Consider the following 22,118-nt stretch of genomic DNA (forward strand, 5'->3'; position numbering starts at 1 on the left):
CGAGGAAAAGCTTCTCCCTAGACGCCCAATGGCATAGACTCGAAAATCCGGAGATATCTTTCTCCTCTCTATCCTTCCAATATTTGACATCTCCAGAGGCCAATTTTGCGCTTAGTCATGACATAAGCGATTATCAAGCAAGGAATACATTTAGACGGCCAAGCTATAGGATTCGTGGACGATCTTGGTATAAGGTTGTAAGCTGAGGTAATTATTTGAAACAATCTATCGCTGTAGCATTGCATTCGTGGTTTAGTAGTGGCAACTGACATGAGGGCTTTGCTGAGTTGTATCATTGACGGAAAAAATTTGGCCGGGCGGCCTTTGAGCGGCCTTTTCGGACTCCTGTTGTTAAAACCATGATTGAAATATGCGGCATGATGCATTAAAGATATCTGTTCACTTGTAGCGATTGATGGATCAGATTCGGGTTAATAACCAGATACCCTGGTCCGTTGAGCCTTATCTTGGGACATGCGCAGTTTTCTATAGATTTAAAATCAGACGGCTGGTTTTCCTACATAGTCCAAGCCTTTTGTTTGTCTAGATTATGTACACATCTATGAGAAACGGGAAAGAGGAACGGCATTATGTGCTTGGGTGCGCGATAATTGTACGATGGCCGCCGTGGTTGTAATCCATTGTAACTGCAGTTATGCACGTTCTTGCTGTAATTGTATTAGCAGTTGTATTCATTATGGTTAGCCCGTAGTCATACATATACGCACACTACCAAGCCTGTGCATAATCTGGCAAATCGTTTCGTTAGCTATCGGAAGCCGGCTTTCCTATACCAAGACTGTTGCTCTATGTAACAGGCTTATCGGACCGCTGACGCTTGGTAGTTCGTATTATGCATGACTGCGTCGCCTATGTTCAATAGCAGCGTTGAATCAAGGGGGTTTCGAAGGGGCAAGAGAGAAAATCGCCGGTTCATTGCCAAGTCATTAATCGAGTAGTTTCATCCTACTGGCCAGATACTCCGGCTCAATGGGCCTCATTTACGTACACTTGCCTTTTTCCCTGAATTAAATGTTAGGCATGTTGTTTAGTACTAGAAGTAGTGTTTCCTATGATTTCCAGATTGTACATGTTATTCATCAGTTCATTAACTACCAGTGTAAGAGCGTCTTATAAGTGCGGCATACATAGCCTATGTCAATGCCATTTTAGGATACATCTGGCAACTAAAGAGGCCACCATTGTCAACTTGTCCTCGACCATGGCTTTTGTGCACCTGCCAGGACAGGCCAGCTATACCTTGTCTAAGCTTGCCATAGCTCAGCTTTCTGCGTACATCGCTTTGGAGAACCCCAATGTACGAGCCGTCAGTGTTTATTCGGGAACAGTCATGACAGACCTCTTGACTCCGAGCTGAGATTGCTGATGGGAAAAGGCTGGTGACTAACCATACTGGAGAACTGGCGTATTACAAACATGCATCTAGGAATTCGAGAAAGATAGAATGAAGATGTAATTGAGGATTATAAAAGAAAATAAAAAAATAAAATAAAAAAATGCTACCAAGTACCGAGGAAAATGAGTTCTCCAGAAATCAGATGCTGAGTGCTCATATTGCCAATTTATAGGACTTTGTCATAGTGCTACGCACAAACAGGGATCAGAGCACAAACAACCAATCACAGCACTCACAGTGAGACACTATACTCCGTAAAGTAGCAGAAGATGCGTTCCGGTGGCTGCTGTGTTTTGTGTCTCCTATTTCCCGGCATGTTTTCCTCTCACAACTGAAGTGGCGCAAACTGACATTCGGCTATCTTGACTGAGAGTGAGAGAGGATGAGTAAATATCTCGGGTGGGCGCAGCGGTTGCTCCAAAACCAGCTTCCAGATTCCCCCCAACTTCATCTCCCGAAGCCCAACCACGCGACATCAGCGCCAGGCCTGAATATGAAGAATCTCTTCACCGTTGTGATAGCGGGCTCCCAGTATTTGCTGCATCCTCAGAAACTGGTATGATCCGATGTGTCCGCCAAAGGGATGTCGTCAAAATTCACGTTTTTTTAACTGTCGGCGATTATCATTTAGGGCACAATTGAGGAGACAATCAATCCCGATGCGCTTATTCCCGTCACTCTCCTCACGACAAGTGAGATCAACACCGATCTGGAGGGCATCCTGGAGCTATTCGCGACCGTAGACGATGTCTTTCAGCCTGACTTTGGTGGAATTCTTGTAGAGAAGCCTGAAAAGAACAAGACGATTGGTCTCGCCCATAATCCAGTCCCCCGCAGCAGAGCCGTGTTCAGTTTGCAGCGTCCCGAAGCTGAGGTTACCGCCTTTGAAGACTTGCCTTCAGGTCCGTATTTTCTCCATGGGCCAAACCTTTACCAGGCATGGAGACTGTATGACGATATCTTGGACGCATTTACCTTTGGGGTAATTCCCAACAGTATCAATGGTTCTGATGATGGGTATGTATTGCCCAACCGGCGAAATGTCTCCAATAGCCTGGGTAGCTGAATCTAATGCGAGATGTAGGTATGAGGCGCTGTCGTCTTTATCGGACAATGGCTCGTCCAAGTCTATTGCGGTGCCTTCTAGACTCTATCATGCTGTACCATCTATTCGCAAACCTCTGTCTGGAGTCCGCATATCCGTCACCGATGCCGTGTCGCTGAAAGGTGTCCAAACGACCTTGTCGAGTCGATCCTGGACTCAGCTATATGGAGCTGAAGCATCTGAGACGGCCGAATTTGCCCAGAAACTAATCGACATGGGAGCTATTATTGTGGGCAAGACTAAATCATCGCAGCTGGATTCCGGTAGGGAATGGGTCGATGTGGCCGCACCGTGGAATCCAAGAGGTGATGGCTATCTGGACTCTGGTGGAAGTGCGGCCGGCGCTGGAGCAAGCGTGAGCGGTTATGACTGGATGGAATACGCTATTGCGAAAGATGGTGAGTGCTCTTATCGTAAGTGAGAATACATGCAGTGTGCTAATTACATGTAACGAATCCAGCCTTTGAGGGAGTTCGTGAGCAAGCGCGTGTTCATGGAGTTTACTCAATCAGAGCCTCAGCCAACGCTGCCTCTCTGCAAGGATGGAGAAACGACTCGCAGTAAGCCCTGGAAAATGAAGATTTTTTTTTGAAGAATCTCCTTTTTTTAGTGAATATTTGGATGTTGGACTAATATTGCTGCATAGGAATTATGCTGCGGTTGGCTTGCTGAATCGCAACCTACACGATTTGCTCAGCATCGCTCAGCTCACATTAAACACATCGAATGCGAACATGCCATTTCCCAAGCGCATCATCTATCCTCTGGATTTTGCTTCGACTGCCGAAGGTGACCAGGCTCTAGATGATAAATTTGTCGCCATGTTGGAGCATTTCCTTGGAGCCAAAGCCGACAAGATACGCCTATCGGATGCTTGGGATGCGCATCCCCCAAACCAGGCCAATGGGCAAAGTCTTGAAGAGTATATGAAAGAGGTGTGTAAGATTTTCGCCAAGTATAAATTACTCCGATCTTTAGTCACCTGCTAAATATGATGCAGGCTCCCTTTAGCTCCTTTTGCTACGACTTTTATCAGGAGAATCAGGACTTCCGCAATGATTACAAAAACAAGTTTGGTCGCGAGCCCTATGTTGAGGCGACGCCCCGTTTTAGATGGTAAGCTCACTGCGTGCGGCTATAGATACATATCCATGGACTTGGAGAGGCATGACTGCAGTAAGCAGGCCGAGAGTTAGATGAAGTGGTGCTAAAGAGCAGATTATTAGGGGCATTGGCGCGAACGAATCGAAGCACGACTACACCCTCCACCGCGAGCGCATTGAGGTTTTCAACAAATGGTTTGGCGATACCATCATGTCGACGCTCGGGGATTCGGGGACCATTATGGTTATCCCCATTGGCCCATATATAGTGCAGTACCGCGATGACTTACCACGGTGGGTTGATGACATGGTTTCTGTATATTACTTGCAGGATTCAGTGCATGCAGCTAACATCATCTAGACCACCGAGCAGAATCGACGGCATTGGCCCTGAAGCACTTGCGCCTCTTTTAGGACTGCCGCATCTTGTCATTCCCTGTGAGCTTTTCTCGAACACCTTGGCGTCATTTCCCCCATTGCCGTCCTTCCCCTTTGAGAAACGCTGGACTGATGAAACGATGGCCAATACAGTCGCACAGACGCCGTACTATTCACGAGTAACCAACAAAGGCGAGAGTCGTCCGTTTAGCGGCTCCATCATGGGTCCTCACGGCAGCGATATCATGATCCTCCAACTAGCCAAGGCGGCGTTCGGAAGTGCGAAATGGCGGTCGCAGGTCGACACTGGGCGTTGGGCGTTTCCGCAAGGTTATGAACCGGAATGAGGGCGCAAGATAAAGATGGAAGAGATAAAAGGCGGTTGTCTACACGTGTGTGTCATGGGTTCCCGGCTAGTTAGACGCACGGGTCCGCTAAGATGCTGTGCGATGCGATAGATCGGATGCGAGTTGGCACGTTTGAGGCGCTCAGCTGGGCTTGACACGCTCCCTATGCAACAGGGGCTTCGGATGTCTTGTTGCTCGTTCCATGGATGCGGGGATTGTGAGGCTGCCGCGATACCGTATTCGAGCCAGGCCGAGCGCCACAATATGTGGTTAAATGCGCAGTCTCTCCACCTGGTGACGCTTGTTGTCGTCGAACTTGAGACAATTTCGGTAGGATGGGATATCCAGAGCTGGTGCGGAGAGCAGCAACTCGTACAGACAATAGCAATAGGTCCAGATGAGACACCCGAGAGTTGGGGGCGTTTGGATCGTGTCACCGGCGAATCGACAACGATTCGTCTGTCGGCCGAACCCGGCTAACCAACGGAAGCTGTGGACACGAGCCGCGGGCGGCTCCAAACCCTTGCCAGGAAGCCCGGTTACATTGCATGGTGCAAGGATGAAGCAAGCAAACAACCCTTCGGTCGCTCTCCGTTGTCCGATGACCCTGCTCTGCAAGATGTTGGGTGGCAGACAAAGAGGTTCGACGATTGAGACGGGCATGAATAAATTCTACGGCATTGGCTGTTTGTTATCATGTCTTTTTCTCTCTGCCTGTGCATGCTTGTATCGGCATCTCGTGCTGCCTTTGCTCCCACGGTCTCATTCCAAGTCCCGCACTGTTGACATCATCCATCTCTTCTATAACATAACGAAACAAGCAACGGATGATACATAGTTATAACTATATTAAACTGCAACTACAAAAATACAGGGGAGCGAGACAAAAAATTGCCCCTAACAAGTTACTTGATCGGCTTCATCCGCAACCGCAAGCCATGGCAGTCGGATCTGCTAGGGACAAGTTCCCGAACGATCTCCTTCTAGTCCAGTTCCTCCGCTCCGCTAAGAGATGCGCCGGGCAAGGGCCTTATATCCATGACCATTTTGGGTTCGAAAAGAGCTTTGAGGAGCTCATCGCAGACATTTTGCGCATGCGCGACCTTATGCGACAGCAATTGCCGGCGTCTGTATTCAGCGAACGAGGCGTCTTTAAAGACGAGGCTCCGTATGTCGCTGTGCTGACAAGGAGTGGCTATGAGTTTATCGTTGCCTTTTTTGCGACTCGAGTGCTGGGAGGAGCGCCCATTCCTTTTGGTGCGTACATATTGTGACGAATTGCTACTATGAAAGTCTTAGCTAACCAATTGTGATGACGATGTCCAGGATCTGGCATTCTCCCCGAAGAAGCCCGATACTTCGTCGATAGCTCCAAAGCGTCATGTATTCTCGCCGGAAAAGATTGTTACGAGAAAGCCGAGCGAATTGCCTCCCTCTCCAGCGGCCCGACCGATTTCAAGACTATACCCATACCTATCGTATGCGACTCTGAGCCTGTAAAAGAGATTGAGGTTACAATCGATGAGACGCTCAACATGGATCCTCGAGGCCCTGGCCTGGTGATTTTCACATCTGGAACCACTGGGCCTCCAAAGGGCGCCGTTCTGCCTCGAATCTGCATTGTCTTCCAGCCGGATGCCCCCGCAAACTGCCAGACTATTTGCTTCCGCCCTCCTCACTGGCTTGGTGGCGCCATCAGCTTGGTCGAGCCGATGCTCACGGGCAAGCAGGTCCACATACTTCGAGAGCGAGCTGGCGTAGAGAATATCTGGAAAGTCTTTCGCAATAATCAGATCACAGGAACAGGGTTTACGCCTGGCGTCCTGCGCGAGATGAAGGAGTGGCTAGAGGCTCAGAGTGAGGATGAGCAGGAAGAGTATCTCAAAGCATTCAAGAGGATTGGTATAATTCATTGCGCTGGCGCCATGGTCTCACCATCAGTTCTGAAATTCTGGAAGAGCACAACGGGATTGGTATTCAACAATGTTTACGGATCAACAGAGGTTGGAGGCCTTGCAACATTCAAGTGTCTCGACGGCACAGAACGATCGGTATGTTGGACAATGCGTTGAAGGTTTTATGTGGTTAACATACTAATGAGTGGCTTACAGGATGCAATCGGTGTTGCGTTCCCAGGTATAAAAGTCAAGCTGACTGATGGTGATCACGGAGAGATCTGCGTCAAGAGCCCGTTCATGCTAACGCAGTGAGTCTATATTAAACAAAACAACTTTTGACAAAAGAAAACTGCTAACGAAGCTCTCTAAGCTATATTGGTGACGAGGAAAAAACAAAAGCTGCATTTGACGCCGAGGGGTATTTCAAGACGGGAGACTTCGCTGAATTAAAAGATGGCGAATACATTTTCTCAGGCCGCGCTAACACCGACTGTAAGAAATTTCACAATAACTCCTCTATCAAAACCTCTTTTCCTATCGATTCCTAGTACTGATTAGTATCTCGTAGACATCTTGTTCCGCCACTATCGCATTCCCAGCGTCCAGGTGGAGGTCGCACTTACAGCTCTTCCTTATGTGACCGAAGCCTGCGTCCTGGGCGTACCAGATCACGAAGCAAAACAAATATGCGCCGCCGTCGTGCGCCTTACTCGCGAACAAGAGCAATTGCAGAGCAGACATGGCGAGCGAATAATCGACCTCGCTCGCCTCCGAGCCGATATGAACGAAACGTTGCCGAAATATATGCTTCCCGTGCTGGTCAAGATTCTTGGCCCCGGCGAAGAGATGCCACAGACGGTGTCACATAAGCCTATCAAAAAACAAATCATTAAAAAGTGCTTTGGAGTGGAAAAGTCGTGGTCTGCCGAGAACTCCATCCCTGGGGTGGAATATTGGGGAAGCATGCCTGCGCCAGAAGAGGCGGACACGAAGCTGTGGGATTGGCTTGGCTTACAGCGAGCTGATTTCAAGGCTGAGGCGTAAAAAGACTCAAAGAAAAACAAAATGAAAAACAAAATGAAAAACCAAAGGAAAAACCAAAGCGAAAACAAGAACGAAAGCAAAAACAAAACAATAAACAATAAACATATCGCATGGTCCAGCCATGGATGCGGAGCTCGAAATGGGCGTGATATGTTGCAGTTTCAATAACTTGGGCGTTGGTACATGTATATGTCCGAGAGTATATGTTCGATAGCGCACTTGGTGGTTTACTACAATTGTATCGGTTAGCTTCAAACTCCGATAGGTACATGTATGTTTCGGATGATGATACGATGACATGATGAAATAGAGTCTTACCTGGATAAGAACGAGGAATTGCAATCTTGACTCATTGCTATGCTTGTGATTGCATGCTGTCGTCTTAGAGTCGTGTGTTCTTGTCATTCCTGTGCTTGGCCTTTGTCTCCCAATCCCAGGTCTCGTGCCTCTCGCGAGTGTCCAAATATCGATCCATGGAATATCCCAGCGAGGGTCTTCCAGAACTGTGTCTCAACTCAGCAATGTCTCCTTTGGTGTGCTTTATTGATATGAGTCTTACCTTGACGATTCTTGCCTTGGTCTGTTGGTGCTATGGCTGTGGTTCATTATTAGCGATGCCATACCTTGTCTTATTCCACGCGAGTCTTACTTTGACGATCCCTGCGGACCTTGTCTGTTGCTGTTGTAGCTGCGGTTCATGATTAGCGATGTCACGCCTTGTCTTTTTTCCACGCGAGTCTTACTTTGGTGATCCTTGCCCATGTCGGTTGCCGCTATAATTGTGGCTCGTTGTTAGAGATGCCATGCATTACCGTTTTATTTTCGTATGAGTCTAACCTTGACGATCCCTGGCCTTGTCTGTTGCCGCTGTAAGTTTGGCTCATTGTTAGCGATGCCATGCTTTGTCTTATTTCCACATGAATCTTACCCTGAGGTTCCTTGCCCTTGTCGGTTGCCAGAGCTGCTGCCCCTAGCTTCCTGATAGTAGTAGTTGGAGTTGGAGGTGGCTCTTCCGGACATGATTGATCGGGATAAAGGGTAGCGTAAGTGGTTCTTCTGGAGGCAAATGCTATTATCAATTTAGGCTGTTCAACGTAGTATTAATAGGGCTACTGATGAAAAGTGCTGGCATGAGATTATGAATCTGTAGTACAGAGGCCTGGTTTTGGAGGCACATTATATAGGTATATATACAGGTAGGAAACAATGTATGTGGTTTTCTAGATTAATTCCAGAACGGCCTCTTTCTGAAGTGTGTGAGGCCTCTAAATTAGCTACACATCTCGGAGCATTCCCTTTCACCAAATCAGTGCCAGGTGACGCACTTCATTTTTTTCCCTTTTCCCATTTGTGTGGATGTGTGCCAATAGCAGAGAGTAAATGTTAGCGAGGGAGAGGAACAGAGAACAATTAGCGCGGCGGAGCAGGTGGCGCTGCTCAATTGCCATATTATTTTGCTAGGGCATATGTTTTCGTTCGATGGGATTTCGATATTTCTGTGCGCCTTGTGTCGATCGCTGAGCCGGTGTAATACAAGGTGAAGGGGCGGTGAAGCTGTCTGATGATGCTTCTCATCACCTGCCACTTGCTTCATGCCGAGAGCCTGTAGAGATTAGATGCATTGATTGGCCATAAGCAACCCGTACCTACATATTGTGTGTGAGCCCCCCCACACAGATTCAGGTACCCGACGCACAATTGAGTTGAAAGATGGAAAAGAGAAAAGACTTTGCATGAGGCCTCTAGGCATTCACTGATGAAATAGTTCTAGAAAGTCCAGCCACATTGGTGCCTGGATATTGAATTTGAATCTGACTAGGTGGTAAAGTGAGGCTTCGCTTCGCTAGCTAGGCTGCAATCAGAAATTCAGAATCAGGCAACCCCCGAGCCTGGAAGCCCTTTGCCCAATTCGAAAATAGCGGTCGACCGGGGGGCCTCCGCATTGTAGTATTTTTTGAATTGTTTTTGATCTTATGTCAGTCTTTAATTAATGATGTTGTGGTCTAGAGAGTGCGTAGCAGTAATATGTGTGTATATGTATATAGTGTCAATGTCAGCCCCAGCGCCAAAATGCCGAATTGTTCAGAACTGGAGACGTGAAATGGCCTATTCTTCCGAATTTCGCCATCATTCTATTCTTTATGAATGGATATTGGCATTTAATCAATATATCGGACGGAGCGCAAAACTCGAATATCTCGATACTTCAGTAGATGAAGTATACGGGTACACTGCGACTCGCGTTAGACCGCATGCAATGTGGACGGCAACAACCCAACAACGTAATATTGCTGCATCAGTTTGGTAGATGACGTGAGCTTTTTCGTATATTTAAGCAATCCAACGTCCACCATGAGATATATCGTACCCTCATCTTACAACATGCAGCAGCGCAGTGATGCCGAGCATCCAACTACATCCAACTACATCCAACTAGCATCATACCTATCGCGCCCTGTATTGACATATCCACAACACAGATGCCAATTTAGTTCGCCCATATGTTCGGTACAGCCTTACCCCAGGCGTGGCACTTGATCCATATCCGATCTCCGATCTCTATAAGGCTATCACTGACGCGAACTTCTCGTTCAATACCTTGGAGCCTTGTTGCCGGATTGATCAGGAATTCATTTAAAATTAGCCTTTTATATCGTCCAATCTCATTCTCAGTAATAGGCACGAGGGTAGGCTCATTGCAAGCCAACAGGTAAATCCTCTACAAAATAGTAAACCCATGGCCCCCGTCGGCTTGATAATCTACTTATTGGCCTGTGCTAAACTGCCCACTTCCTGTTTGAATGAGTCCCCAAACACATTCTGCAAGTAAGAGTAGCCTGGATAGCATATCCAGCTGTCTTGGAGGCGAATTTCCTCTGTCATTACTTCAATGGAATAAAGGTTCAGTCCAAATGGGCAGACATTAGCCTCTTTCCAGTCTAGAGCGCCAACTAAATGGCAAAATGCTTCATCAACTATAAATTTTATTGGAACCAAATTCCCAGTGAAGATGCACCATATACAACGAGATAATAATATCTATTGATCTGGTACAGTTCTGGATGATGGAATGGAGACGATCTGGCAGGGCAAAAACAGAAGACTACCTATTTCAAGAAACACACACGCGATCTAATATAACTGTATTGTGTTAGTGATATAAAAGCGAGTGATAGAAGTGCGAGAGACAGAGCAAAGATGGGGTAGAATGATAAGTGCTGACACTTGAGCGGCGTCAGCGCCTGCGATGACCTATCTGATATAATCAAGAAATAACTTTAGAAGTAATACCTTAGATAACGGTATCCCTAAGGGCCAACAAAGATTTTACGGTAATAACCTCTAAGGGAAGTGCTTACTCCTTCTGCGTTGGTGCAGCTTCCACTGAACGAGCAACAATGCCCCACGAGCGAACATCTGACATTAGTGTCATGTAGATACTAAGATCCAAGTTTTTCTTACTCATTCTACTTTTATGTTCAGTTTGTCTGTTACCAGTTTAAAGAAGTACCCATGTCCGTAGCCGAAATTGTCCATCTGTAATGTACCATATGAGCTGAATGTGCTCTCGGAACCAATCAATGCTTCAAGCTCCGTTAATCTTTGTAGGTTGTTGCTACTCCTTGCACCCCACATGGGGTAATAAATGAGCATCCCAAGTTGTGCCGTTGATGCCCAACCAAGAGATGCCAATCGTAGGTCTGGAAACTTGCCCGGTAATTGGTATTGGGCCATTAACTCTATTCTCCTATTTTCATCGTCTCCCCGCATAGCAGACCTCCTCTCATGATGGTTGGCTATGAAGATTCTGGGCTGCATATTTGACCCTGGTCATCAGCCAGCCACTTTAGAGTGCTAGTCTATTATGCTTTCCTACAATCGAAACAGCGTGCATGCAAGGCGATGTCTACTTTACTAATGAGACTCAATCCTCATATAATCGGTATACCTACTTAAAGGCGGGGCAGATTGCCTGGGTGAAATAGAAGACAACCGCATGCCTTATCATTTTTGAGCCCCAGGGACATATTCAACAATCACCGCCATGGGAAACGATAGCGATCGGTGTCTTTCCACACTTACAGGCCACAGCGATGGAGTTATGACTGTGGACTGGTCCCCTGACGGCAGCCAAGTTGTCTCAGGATCAGGAGATAAGACAGCCAAGATCTGGGACCTCGCATCAAACAAATGTATCACTACGTTCGAAGGCCACACGGGTACCGTTATGTCAGCTGCGTGGTCTCATGATGGGACACAAGTTGCGACGGGTTCGGCTGATAATACTGTCAAGATATGGGATCCCAAGACAGGTGTTTTCTCAGCATCCTTCACAGGGCATAACGATACTGTCATGTCTGTAGCCTGGTCAACTGGCGATAGATGGATGTTGTCGAGCGGAGGCAATACTGTTCTGATCTGGGATCCGGTCTTTGCTGCTTGCCTAGCCACATTTAACGTTCAAGATGCCTTTGGGGCGGCTTGGTCGCCAGATGCAAAGCAAATTGTATCGGCTTCTTGCGTAGACTCGGGCAAGATCTGGGACCCCATCAAAAATCAGTGTATCTGGAATCTTCAAGATGCGCACGTCTTCCCTGCTTGGTCTTGTGATGGATCCCGGGTTGCAGCTCTGAGCTCTGTGACTGGCAACATTGAAGTTTGGGATGTAAACTCAGGGCAGGCAATAGCATCACTTCCGGCCGGTGATAACTACTATGATCACAATGTTGTCTGGTCGCCGGATGGAAAGCAAGTCGCATCGCCAACAACCCTCGAGACGGTCACAGTGTTGGATATAGCCACGCAAGAGACTGTAATGACTCTCCAGGGCCATTCAGATTGGGTTCGTTGGCTAGCATGGGACTACAAGGGGGGAAAACTCGCAACAGCATCGCATGATCATACGGTTAAGATCTGGCGTATGACTTAGGCCTCGACATAAATGCTTTGAGATAGTATATTGCAATATAAGATAATTCTTTAGTTCGATTTCAAGTGCATTGGTCATGTACCCTCAGTCTGTTAATCAAGGAGGCATTCTGGGAGTTAGGCCAACTACTTGAGTCTACTGCTTATATGCACCTATGCTATGTCGAATTGGATTGTTGCACATTAATCGAAGCATTGTGATAATACGCAGTGTAATTTAAGCGTTAGAAACCTGTGACTTGATTAGGGTGACGGCGAGTTACAACCCCTTTGACGTGTGGATAGCCCTGTTCATCGCCCATTGAAGGGCACGGAACATATCTGATCTTTGACCGCGAAGCCGGCTTTCTGGACATCCAGGTACAGCATCGTTCAGATAGGTGTATAATAGCAAGCAATGCTTGTATGACACGGATAACTCAAAAAATATACCTAATTAATTTTATAGAATGAGACAATCAAATAAAAAGCCCCGTTTGTCTGCGTAGTAGGAAAATATCCAGCAGCTATCCCTCGGTTCTATGTGAAGCTTATAGCCTCCTTGACTCCTAAAACAAACCCTCCGATGCTCAAAAGACTTCTAGTGACTAAATAATTCAGACCAGTCGCATGGCCCATATCTATCGTTTGGTGTGATTCTTTGAGCACCTTGTTGGCCCTCGGTACACTTATAGCATCATATGCCTTAACCGCTTCTGCGAGAGAGTTGGAGTTGCACAATTGTATTGAAAGGTCCCAGCCATCTTTGAGAGCAAGACTAGCACCATATCCGGAAAGTGGGCTAACTGCGTGATTGCTATCTCCAATAAATATGATTGGTCCTAAAGAGAGATCATGACTGAAAGGTTGTTTGTCCCTAGCAGCTAGTCGAGACACATCTTTAGGGTCTGTTGCGTTGATAATGCTTTGGAAGGGCTCAGGAAACTCTTTTCCAAGCTCTTTGCACTCGTCTATCACTTTTTGGGCATCGTCGAGACCGCTTAACTTCAGAGGCTCCTCAATAGTTGAGGCACGATAGCTCATGCCCCACGCAACGCTGGTCTCGTCGTACGGTGACAAGAAACAGGCCATTACTTTGCCAGAAGAGAGCAGCATTCCCCAATTTTTGTCAACAGGCTGTGGAATGCCGTTTGGGAAAATGGCCAGGCCACCTTTCTGCATAACTCCAGCGTACTGCAGCGTGTCATCTGGTCGGAGTTTTGACCTAATTTTGCTGGATGCTCCGTCTGCAACGATGAGTAGATCGCACTCAGTCGTCGTCTTATCTGCCGCTATATCATTTCCGGAGAGTTTAACTAGAAACCCCCCATTTGGAAGCCTTTCTGCATCCACACATGCAGTATTCCACTTAATACGGCCGGGTCCAACAGCATTGGTCAAGACCCTTCGGAGGTTCTTCCTTGCAATTCGGATGCCTGCAGTAGGAAGACCCGCTGCTGGCTTGAACTTCATACTAAGCAGCTCGTTCTATGAGCTATTCCACACTTTGAAGACAAATTGATTCCCTAGTCCCTGAGTGGCGTGTTTAAGGACTTCGTCCAGAATTCCGAGGTCGCGAGCTGCATAGAGGCCACCGGTCTCGTCGAAGCCAGCGAGAGATAGACTGTATCCTTCTCGCCCAGGAGTCACAGCATCAGAATCGCGTTCATAAATAACAACGTGTGGAGGTTCTAGACCAGCTGGCCAAAGTTGTCGAATGGCGAGAGTGAAAGAGAGACCTGAGATGCCGGCACCTGCAACAATGATTTTTTTGCCTGACAAAAACTGTGCGTCCATTTTGCTTAATGAATTATGAATAATCGCTGTTAATATTTTCAATAAATTGATTCCATCCATTTCCTCACTTTATACACAAAATATTGATGTTGGTGGTTTCAGACTTAACTCGCTGTTTGGCAAGCCCGAGAGCCGCAAGCACGGGCATAAAACGACGATGATTCGCTGACGAGTCGCTGACGAATCGACGCCACCGCATAAATTTGTCGCTGATGAGAGAAGCCCGAAGTCCGGTAGTGTCGTTTAAGCGTGGTAGCGATGAAGCTCGCTGGCAACTGCGGATGGAGAGCTGAGATGATATTCTAGTTTTATTTTGGTGTATTCAAGGTAGAGAGTAAATATATATGTGTGTGTATATAAGCAGAATTGATATTTGTGACGTTTGACTGGTAGACACTATTGCAGCTCATTATACACAGAATCAAAATCTTATAAGAATACTTAAAATCTCCTTTCCCTTGTAGAATCACATCATGCCTCTTCCAGCAGATCCTGCAGTTGCGGGTGTTGGCAAAAAGCTTGCTGAGACGCTACGGTCACTTTTTGGACCTCGTCCAGGCATTCGCCCTGGTAAGATTCTTACTGTGGCTGTTACACATCTTTTGATGGCAGGATTATTCTCCCATTTACTAATACAAAGGTCCCTGTGAAGGTCATGCTAAAGGGATTCTCCTCAATGGTATCTTTATACCCACGCCAGAGGCGAAAACGCTTTCAAAGGCACAGCATTTCAATGAAGCCTCTACCCCTGTAATCGCCCGCTTCTCCTTGTCGACAGGAAATCCTGATATCCCAGACTCAGACCCGCGGAGCAATCCTCGTGGTCTCGCTATTCGCTTTCAACTAGCCGAGACGCCGTGGCGTCTCCATACCGACATTGTTGGTAAGTCTAAGAAACACCTCGCCACTAAATTAGCACTTGTGGTCTTGATCTCTGAGACTGAGGAATAAAATTATTGATACATTTATTGTTTCATATTTCAGCTCATAGCGTAGATGGTACTCCCGGTAGTAACGGCGAAGAGACACTTGAGTTCTTCACGGCCTTGAAGAATGGTACCATCACCGAATACATCAAGGACCATCCCAAGGCAGCCCATTTTATACAGCTACCGAGGCCATTTCCAGCTAGTTTCGCACACCAGCGGCCTTTCGCTGTCAATACTTTCAAGTTCATTGCCGCATCTGGGGAAGAAACATTCGTTCGATACCGCATCGAGCCTGTATTGGGCGTTCAAGATTTGAGCGCTGAGGAGGCAGCTGCCAAGGGCCCAAGTTACCTCTATGATGGGATTATAGAAATGCTGGCCAAGGGGCCTGTTCAGTTTAAGCTGATGGTCCAGATAGCGGAGCAAGGAGACATAACAAGTGATCCATTGGTCAAGTGGCCAGAGACAAGGACAGTGATAGAGCTTGGAACGATCACTCTGGTAGAAATATTGGATGACAATGTGGCAAAGCAGAAATATGTCATTTTCGATCCTATTCCAAGGGTAGACGGTGTTGAGGCATCCGATGACCAACTACTTCAGTATAGAGCGGCAGCATATCTAATTAGCGGATTAGAACACAGAAATGCATAGGCTAGAACGGAGATGAAAGTAGACGGACTTCTATCAATCTATATAGAAAGACTTGTATTATATTATGGTATTGTGGATTTACTAGTGATGAATCGATCTAACATAATTGAGAGTAGATTGTTTCACAAACTTCTAGTGTACATATAAATTATTCCTCCTTCTATGAGTGACGATTTTTGTTCATTGAAAGTCCAAATCCTCTAGAAATATTGTATACGCTGACCAGTTATCATGAATTAAAGTCATGATAAAAAAACAGCAACGGATTGCCGCTTGCATCGGGTATATCTGTAGGAAAGCTCATCACTTCAGAAAAAGCCAGCATGTCATTATCCATAGGCTGCCATGTTCTTAAAGGTGTATCGTTCTGATACTGCTGGAAGTCGGCTTCGTTGTGCTCGGAAAAAGATCTCTGTCCTGCGTCTGGGAACGCATGGCCGCCATTGGATTCGTGACCGCTAGTTGCTGGCTGGCCGAGAAGCATATAGGAAAGGGATGGCGATTCTAGCCGGCCAGGGGCCACAAAGTTGCCATCTATCATAGGATCCTGAGGCCTCGCTTCCGCGTCTTGCTGTTGCCCCATTGTTACCATAGACTGATAACTCACGGGTTTCCCGATTGGGTCCCCATCTCCGGTGTGTCCATTAAACTGGGATACTCCAATTGAACCATTACCCCGACTTGTAGATGGCTGAGAGTTCGAATATTGCCGTTTCCTCTTGTGGGCATTGTCAGTGGACTGGGGCGCTAAATTCCTAGTTATGGCACCAAGAGACGGGCGGAAGCTGTCTGTAATACTCATTCGACTCATACTTGCTGTGACACCAGTCAATAGTGGAACTGCCTTTGTCATTCGTAGATGCATTGGTCGTCTCTGGCCCAAAGGTTTGTCTAGTGGAAGCCGCCCAGGTAATGGGGGGCTCATTTGCGTATGCCTTGAAATTGGGCTTCGTGCGAGCAGTGGAATGTTTGAAGCCGGGCCCCCGAAGAGATTGCGGTATTGATAGAGTATAGGGAGCTTAATTCTTCCGGAGAGGCCGTTGTTATCAATGTCAAGACATGCTTGCTGCATGAATGCGCATGTAACCATGTGAATGCGGCCCACAGCTTCCATGGCATTAATGATCAGTTCCAGATTGGACATATCGTTAGGATTTATTTCAGACGATGGGTCTTGTTTAGCCAAATACACGTATACTGTTGTAGCACAGTACAGCGAGAACGCGCACAATGGGTTGCTCTATATGCTCCGTTAGTTCACTTAAGAGTCAAGGTTGGCTGAAAGAAAAAGGAACACTCTTACAAACAACGATGAGCGATGAGATGTCACCTTTACAATGCTAACAATCTCCTCAGCAGCATTCTTTAAAAGACACAGGCTGTCTTTTCTCAAAGAACCATCAAGACCGTGCTTCTCAATGATCTCAAGGGCAACATGGTGTAAGCATATGACAGATGCGTGGAAGTTCAAGTTGATATAGGTGGCCAGAGGGTCTCGTAAGTTTTCGGGAAGGCGAAACCTATCTGGCATGAACATAAATAGAGAGGACAGTTGATTATCTAGACGGCGATGCCTCTTCCAAAACCCTCCATTCATCACATCTTCAGGGTGATCAGATGGCTTTATTATGTGGACATGTGACATGATGGCTTTTAGGATGTGGTTGAGGATGATAGAGCCACTAAAGCCGCCATATGGCGCACCTTTCAGAACTTCATCCAGGTAGGGGGTGTTTTCTTCTTGGCCAGATGCAAAGGCCTCTTCGCTAGCCGGAAGTCGAGTCATTATCTATATGTGGTAAATACAGGTATATGACATATTAAACTGATTGTTAAGGCAGCAACTTACGTCTTCAGGATGGATGAGACTAGGCCAGCCGGTCGCTATGCTTCCCTGGGCATCAATTGAGAAGGCTACCCAAAAGACTCTCCTCCGCTCTTCCAATTCAATCCAGTCACTTGGGGGGCCCAAAGTTGCTGGGAAATTGTCATCTGAGCTATCGAGCTTATCAAGAGCCAACATTTGTACGAGGCGGCAGCACCGGGCAGCACTCATGGACGCTCTGGTATATAACATTGCTCTGGCTTCGTAGCAAGTGATGAGTGCCCAGGCTTGGGCATGCGGTATCGTAATGAAGTGTTCTCCTTCATCCTTGGGTATCTGTTAGCTATCTAGTGTGTTGAAGACCTGCTATAAACTCCCACCTTCATTTCATCAGTCTCGGCATATTGCCTGGCTCGTTTATAAAATGCGTCGGCGACTCGATCGTATTTGGGATGCCAAAGAGCGCCCATTGCCCAAATGGCATACTGCAAGCACATTGGCGGCTTTCTCAGAGGAGCGCCATAAAAGTCTTTATAGTAACGACCGGAGTGAATTGCTGGCATATAGTGATATTGTGTGGAAAAGAAACAGTTATGTCTGTCAAGTAAACAAAATTGTCCTTGGGAAATGTGATAACGTGGCAACTCACAACTCTTCTATTACTTCAAAGGGCGGTAATGACTCTGCCATGCCGAGATCTATCAGCTGGTCATTACTAAAGGTACCGCTAGCTTGATCGTCAAGGCCTGGCATGTCGATCGGCAGCTGCGAGCCTTGCGTTGTATGCTCAACAGCCTCATCTTGTCCAAATGAGTCGTCTTGGACAAGGAAGTCATCGAAAGGAGTGGCCTGCTCATCAAGACCGGCGTCATCTGCTTCAACTGTTGCTATAGCGCTGTGTTGGTCTCTACTCCCATCTTCGCTGTCTGGGTCAGCAAGAAGATTACTTTTCCCAGTGTTGAGGCCGCTTTTGCCAGCCTCTTTGAGATAGCCTTCCACTTGAGCTGTTACAACATGTTAGCGTTGGTGCTTCAACCTATCCGACCCCTGAATGACACAAATGCATAAGTTATACCTAATCTAGCCGCCAGTTCCTTGACGTTACTTCGCTGCAAAGTCGGCTTGCGCCTAGCCTCTGGGTAGATACACTCGCTGTTTAATCGCACGCACCGAGTGCAAGCAGGCTTCTGATGGTCACATTTTAGTTTTCGGATCTTGCATGAGATACAAGAGAGTGGTTTCTTGGTCTTTGCAGGCGGCTGCAGAGGGTGAGGTTGTATTGCCTGGCCAGCTGTTGACATGGTGGTCGGAGAATTTCATCTCCCTCCGCTCAGTCTCCAAGAGCGCTTAACTTGTCAGACTGGCAGGATGTTGGTCAAGTTGTGTAAGTTGCAGCAATGTCTGTAGCGAAAGAGAAGGGTTGAGCCTAACGATTGGTTAATATAGAGGGATGTGATGCTTCCAGGCCTGTGGCATGATGGTCTTGGCTTCGGCACTGATGACTACTGCTGAACTAAACATAAAGTCACGTTTTGAGTCTCTTAGCGGGTTTATGCTTATATCTCCGAAAGCGGGTACGCGATCCCTTCGTATACGATGACTCTTACGCACATTCATATCAATTTAAACATGTCTAAGTTTCAGGCTTAAGATTACGTGGGCAGCCTCATATAACTAGTTGCGACATTGACGTATCTGGGTAGACTATCTTTTGAGACAACTGCCCTCTATTTCCGGTGAATACGGCTAAGCTTGTGGAGAGTGATCTCAGCCCCCTTCTTACGACAATCATGGCTTGGAAGCAATAACAGCAATTTGGAGGCTAACCTAGTGTGCATATATAACCCTTTTTTAACTGCGCACTCTCTACTTTTCTTTTACATCCCTGCTTTCTTCTTTCCCCTCAAACCATGCCTTGCATTAGCTCAATTAAACTTCAATTTGTATAGTTTCGGAAATTTATTGATGGGTCTAGGTTTAGTGTCCATAGTTGCCTGCATATCACCGATTACCCACTGCAGGAGATCGATTTCACAGCTAACTACAGTTATATGTTTCGAAGCAGTGGACTCCTGCCATGCCCGAACTAGCTTTCGCCAATGAGCCGCATTCATACCCGTACAACCGGATTTCTTCCAGTTAATAGCCCAGCTATGCAATAGAACGCTTTGTGTAATCTAGAGCAAGAAACGACCGTTAGTGCAGCCACTTGCACATCGCGAACATTTCCTTTCTGGGATGTACGGACTATTGTAGCGCAGAAACATCTTGGGACAAACTAAGTCAAGCATGTCTTAATACCTCAAAGATGGACTTAATTACTATCTAACTACGGTGTTATGGAAGAGTAATCCTAAATTGGCTGCTTATTTCTATATGCAAGCAAACTACCCGATCCATAGATGTCCATTCTACTGGGATGGAATGTGAATCACTCCCACTCCATCTTCGATTGTTATCTTCGTCCCGAATGGTTGCGAATACTCAGAAAGACGGCTGAGAATATCGTTTGCGACCTCAAGGGTAGGTCTTGTGGGAGTCCCAATCATAGATCCATTACGATAAGTTCTTCCCAAATCTGCTGGATAGATAAGAACTCGAGATAGCTTCCCTTCGGTGTAATCTGCCGATACTAATAGAGCTTCCTTGTTCTCTGGGGCATCTAGCCAAGCCCAACGGCCCTCATTGACCTCACCATCTCCAACAACAGGACCTTCTAGTGAAGCAGGAACTCGGCCGGCCGCATCGTCGCGCCACGAACGGAACTGGGCGTTTTGGAAGACAAAGTTGGAAACACCGTAAAAGATAGGCTTTCCCTTGTATATCTCGACTCCTTTGAGAGTATGAACGCCGTGCGCAAAGAAGAAATCGGCGCCGTTGTCAATGACTTCACGCGCAAACCTGATCTGATAGTCGGCCGGATAATGGTCGAATGAATAGTGCTGGAACGAAAAGCGGTTCTGGTGCCAGTGAACAGTGACGCTCAAGAAATCAGAAAATTGCTTTCCAGAGCGAACTTCACGAAGAATATCGCGTAGGTCCTGGGGCTCCATCTCGTAGCCGTACTCTCCTGGCTTAGGAGCCACTCGGAAGTGAACGTCAAAGGCGTCAAGGGTATCAGCAGAATCGCTTGCCTCGACACCTGCGATAGCTCGGAGTTGTTGCATCTGTTCTGCAGTGACGCTGTGGGAAACGTTTAGACGAAGCGAGTTATTCTTGTAGGTAATGGGACCCTTCGATCCCATGTGGTGTTCTAATCGTTTTCTGATTCCAGACACTTCTTCATCAGCCTCTGCACTGGCGTTCTTAACTCGGAACTGTCGTCCAAAAACAAGGACAGATCCCTCCGGATCAGGCTTGGGAATACCCAACGGCCTGCTGACTTCATCGCGGCGAGCGAGGATGCTATCACGTATTGCTCGGAGCTGCTCAAGCTGGTCTGGCGTCACAACAATCGGGTCTCGTGTAGGTACACCAACTAGCTGAGAAAAGTCTTCGGTTTCTGAATAAACACCAATGAAGCCTACAATTCCCTTAGGCGTAGTCTTGAAGCGAGCAAGCCGGGCCTCAACAGTGTTGTAATCAGTGCCGACATAATCAATACCGACGCGGCGAAGTTGTTCAAGGTTCTGGACAAGGCCAGCATCGCCACAGTCGAACGTGTGATTATTCGCTTTCGTGACCATATCAATACCCATATTCCTCCAGTCTTCGGCAACGTCTTTGTCTGCCTCCATATGGGCAATAGGGCCGCGGAAAGTGAGACGATCAACTACCGTGTTCTCATTGTTGGCGAAGGTGATATCGGATTTTTGCATCAATTGGACCAGGGCTTGGATATCTGGGTCATTTCTATTCGAAAAGGGAACCATCTGTATAAGGTCGCCAACCGCCACAACATTGAAAGGCTGCTTGATACGCATAGCCAACTCGCTTTCCTTGTCCCGGAAGCTGGGCGGCTGACGCATCGTAATCGAGATCGGCATTTTGGTGTTTTGGATATTTCAGAGAACAGTGAAAACAGATGATTGAGGATAGTGATGAGAGGGAAGAACTGACATTCTAGAGAGGGTTTCGTCAATATTATATGTAGTTTCTTCTCCAGCTGTGTCCATCCCGCTAGCTACCTTCGCCAGCTTTCTCCAGGCAGATTTGAGCCATGGCTTGCCGAATTCGGTCCCGAACTCCTGAATGACGAGTCTAAACATGTTGATTCCATTATAGAGAGAGTTAAAATCCGTGGAAGATCCGCATTGTGAATAATCAGCAATAGTGTTGATGGCGCGAACGCCGCACGCAAAGCTGAATGATTAGGTCACGTAGGTACGTCTCATCGATATACGGACTTTTGCAACTTTCCGCAGTGTACAAGTCCGCAAAACCAGTTTACAGCCTGCTGGTATCCATTGAATTTCGCCCTTTTGGTCTATGGATCTGTTCCGGACCTGGCCGTAGTGGAGGGAAGATTTCCGCCTTGGGTAACTGGCGAGAGCCGTGACGAGTCTAATGCAAGTGTCGCGATAATTTCCTCTTTCGGTAATAATCCCAAACGAATGAATCTCCGCTATGGACTGTTCGGCACCACAACTAGCCGCGTACTGCAGTATACAGTATTCTAGTTTTTACCTATAATTACCAGTCGAAGGAGTCATTTACTCACCATGATATTTCATCAACAGTGTATTTAAAATGGCTACTGTCCATGTTTCTCTG

General features: G+C 46.9%; 8 protein-coding genes across 8 annotated transcripts; 4 read left to right on the forward strand and 4 right to left on the reverse strand.

Moving 5' to 3' along the window:
* Positions 1-1,910: 1,910 nt before the first annotated feature.
* TRIVIDRAFT_68697 (uncharacterized protein) lies at positions 1,911-4,350 on the forward strand (the record flags this gene model as incomplete). The annotated part of the gene is made up of 8 exons (XM_014098846.1): positions 1,911-1,973; positions 2,049-2,434; positions 2,502-2,935; positions 2,983-3,082; positions 3,169-3,457; positions 3,523-3,638; positions 3,749-3,919; positions 3,987-4,350. The coding sequence occupies 8 exons, from the start codon at positions 1,911-1,913 to the stop codon at positions 4,348-4,350; spliced, it is 1,923 nt and encodes a 640-aa protein (XP_013954321.1).
* A 264-nt stretch (positions 4,351-4,614) lies between these two features.
* On the forward strand, positions 4,615-7,626 carry TRIVIDRAFT_209780 (uncharacterized protein; the record flags this gene model as incomplete). The annotated part of the gene is made up of 7 exons (XM_014098847.1): positions 4,615-4,807; positions 4,841-4,991; positions 5,225-5,607; positions 5,677-6,401; positions 6,462-6,556; positions 6,619-6,740; positions 6,817-7,626. The coding sequence occupies 7 exons, from the start codon at positions 4,615-4,617 to the stop codon at positions 7,290-7,292; spliced, it is 2,145 nt and encodes a 714-aa protein (XP_013954322.1).
* TRIVIDRAFT_216439 (uncharacterized protein) lies at positions 6,570-8,376 on the reverse strand (the record flags this gene model as incomplete). The annotated part of the gene is made up of 9 exons (XM_014098848.1): positions 6,570-6,792; positions 6,872-7,119; positions 7,264-7,522; positions 7,611-7,795; positions 7,852-7,887; positions 7,942-7,980; positions 8,036-8,065; positions 8,130-8,159; positions 8,221-8,376. 6 exons carry the CDS (start codon positions 8,310-8,312, stop codon positions 7,675-7,677), a joined length of 348 nt encoding a protein of 115 aa, XP_013954323.1.
* Positions 8,377-11,337: 2,961 nt separating this feature from the next.
* TRIVIDRAFT_155264 (uncharacterized protein) lies at positions 11,338-12,222 on the forward strand (the record flags this gene model as incomplete). The annotated part of the gene is made up of 2 exons (XM_014098849.1): positions 11,338-11,721; positions 11,974-12,222. The coding sequence occupies 2 exons, from the start codon at positions 11,338-11,340 to the stop codon at positions 12,220-12,222; spliced, it is 633 nt and encodes a 210-aa protein (XP_013954324.1).
* Positions 12,223-12,740: 518 nt separating this feature from the next.
* On the reverse strand, positions 12,741-13,997 carry TRIVIDRAFT_193105 (uncharacterized protein; the record flags this gene model as incomplete). Its single annotated transcript, XM_014098850.1, has 2 exons — positions 12,741-13,674; positions 13,705-13,997. The coding sequence occupies 2 exons, from the start codon at positions 13,995-13,997 to the stop codon at positions 12,741-12,743; spliced, it is 1,227 nt and encodes a 408-aa protein (XP_013954325.1).
* Positions 13,998-14,470: 473 nt separating this feature from the next.
* On the forward strand, positions 14,471-15,580 carry TRIVIDRAFT_224303 (uncharacterized protein; the record flags this gene model as incomplete). The annotated part of the gene is made up of 3 exons (XM_014098851.1): positions 14,471-14,567; positions 14,650-14,880; positions 14,994-15,580. The coding sequence occupies 3 exons, from the start codon at positions 14,471-14,473 to the stop codon at positions 15,578-15,580; spliced, it is 915 nt and encodes a 304-aa protein (XP_013954326.1).
* Positions 15,581-16,499: 919 nt separating this feature from the next.
* TRIVIDRAFT_122942 (uncharacterized protein) lies at positions 16,500-18,661 on the reverse strand (the record flags this gene model as incomplete). Its single annotated transcript, XM_014098852.1, has 7 exons — positions 16,500-16,820; positions 16,884-17,369; positions 17,430-17,732; positions 17,786-18,002; positions 18,055-18,178; positions 18,269-18,409; positions 18,481-18,661. Coding segments are annotated over 7 exons (1,773 nt in total), but the record flags the coding sequence as incomplete, so codon positions are not given.
* A 1,155-nt stretch (positions 18,662-19,816) lies between these two features.
* Positions 19,817-21,391, reverse strand: TRIVIDRAFT_68703 (uncharacterized protein; the record flags this gene model as incomplete). The annotated part of the gene is made up of 1 exon (XM_014098853.1): positions 19,817-21,391. The coding sequence occupies one exon, from the start codon at positions 21,389-21,391 to the stop codon at positions 19,817-19,819; it is 1,575 nt and encodes a 524-aa protein (XP_013954328.1).
* Between the last annotated feature and the right edge of the window lie 727 nt (positions 21,392-22,118).

Source organism: Trichoderma virens (assembly GCF_000170995.1).
Source record: "Trichoderma virens Gv29-8 chromosome Unknown TRIVIscaffold_81, whole genome shotgun sequence".
NCBI lineage: Eukaryota > Fungi > Ascomycota > Sordariomycetes > Hypocreales > Hypocreaceae > Trichoderma > Trichoderma virens.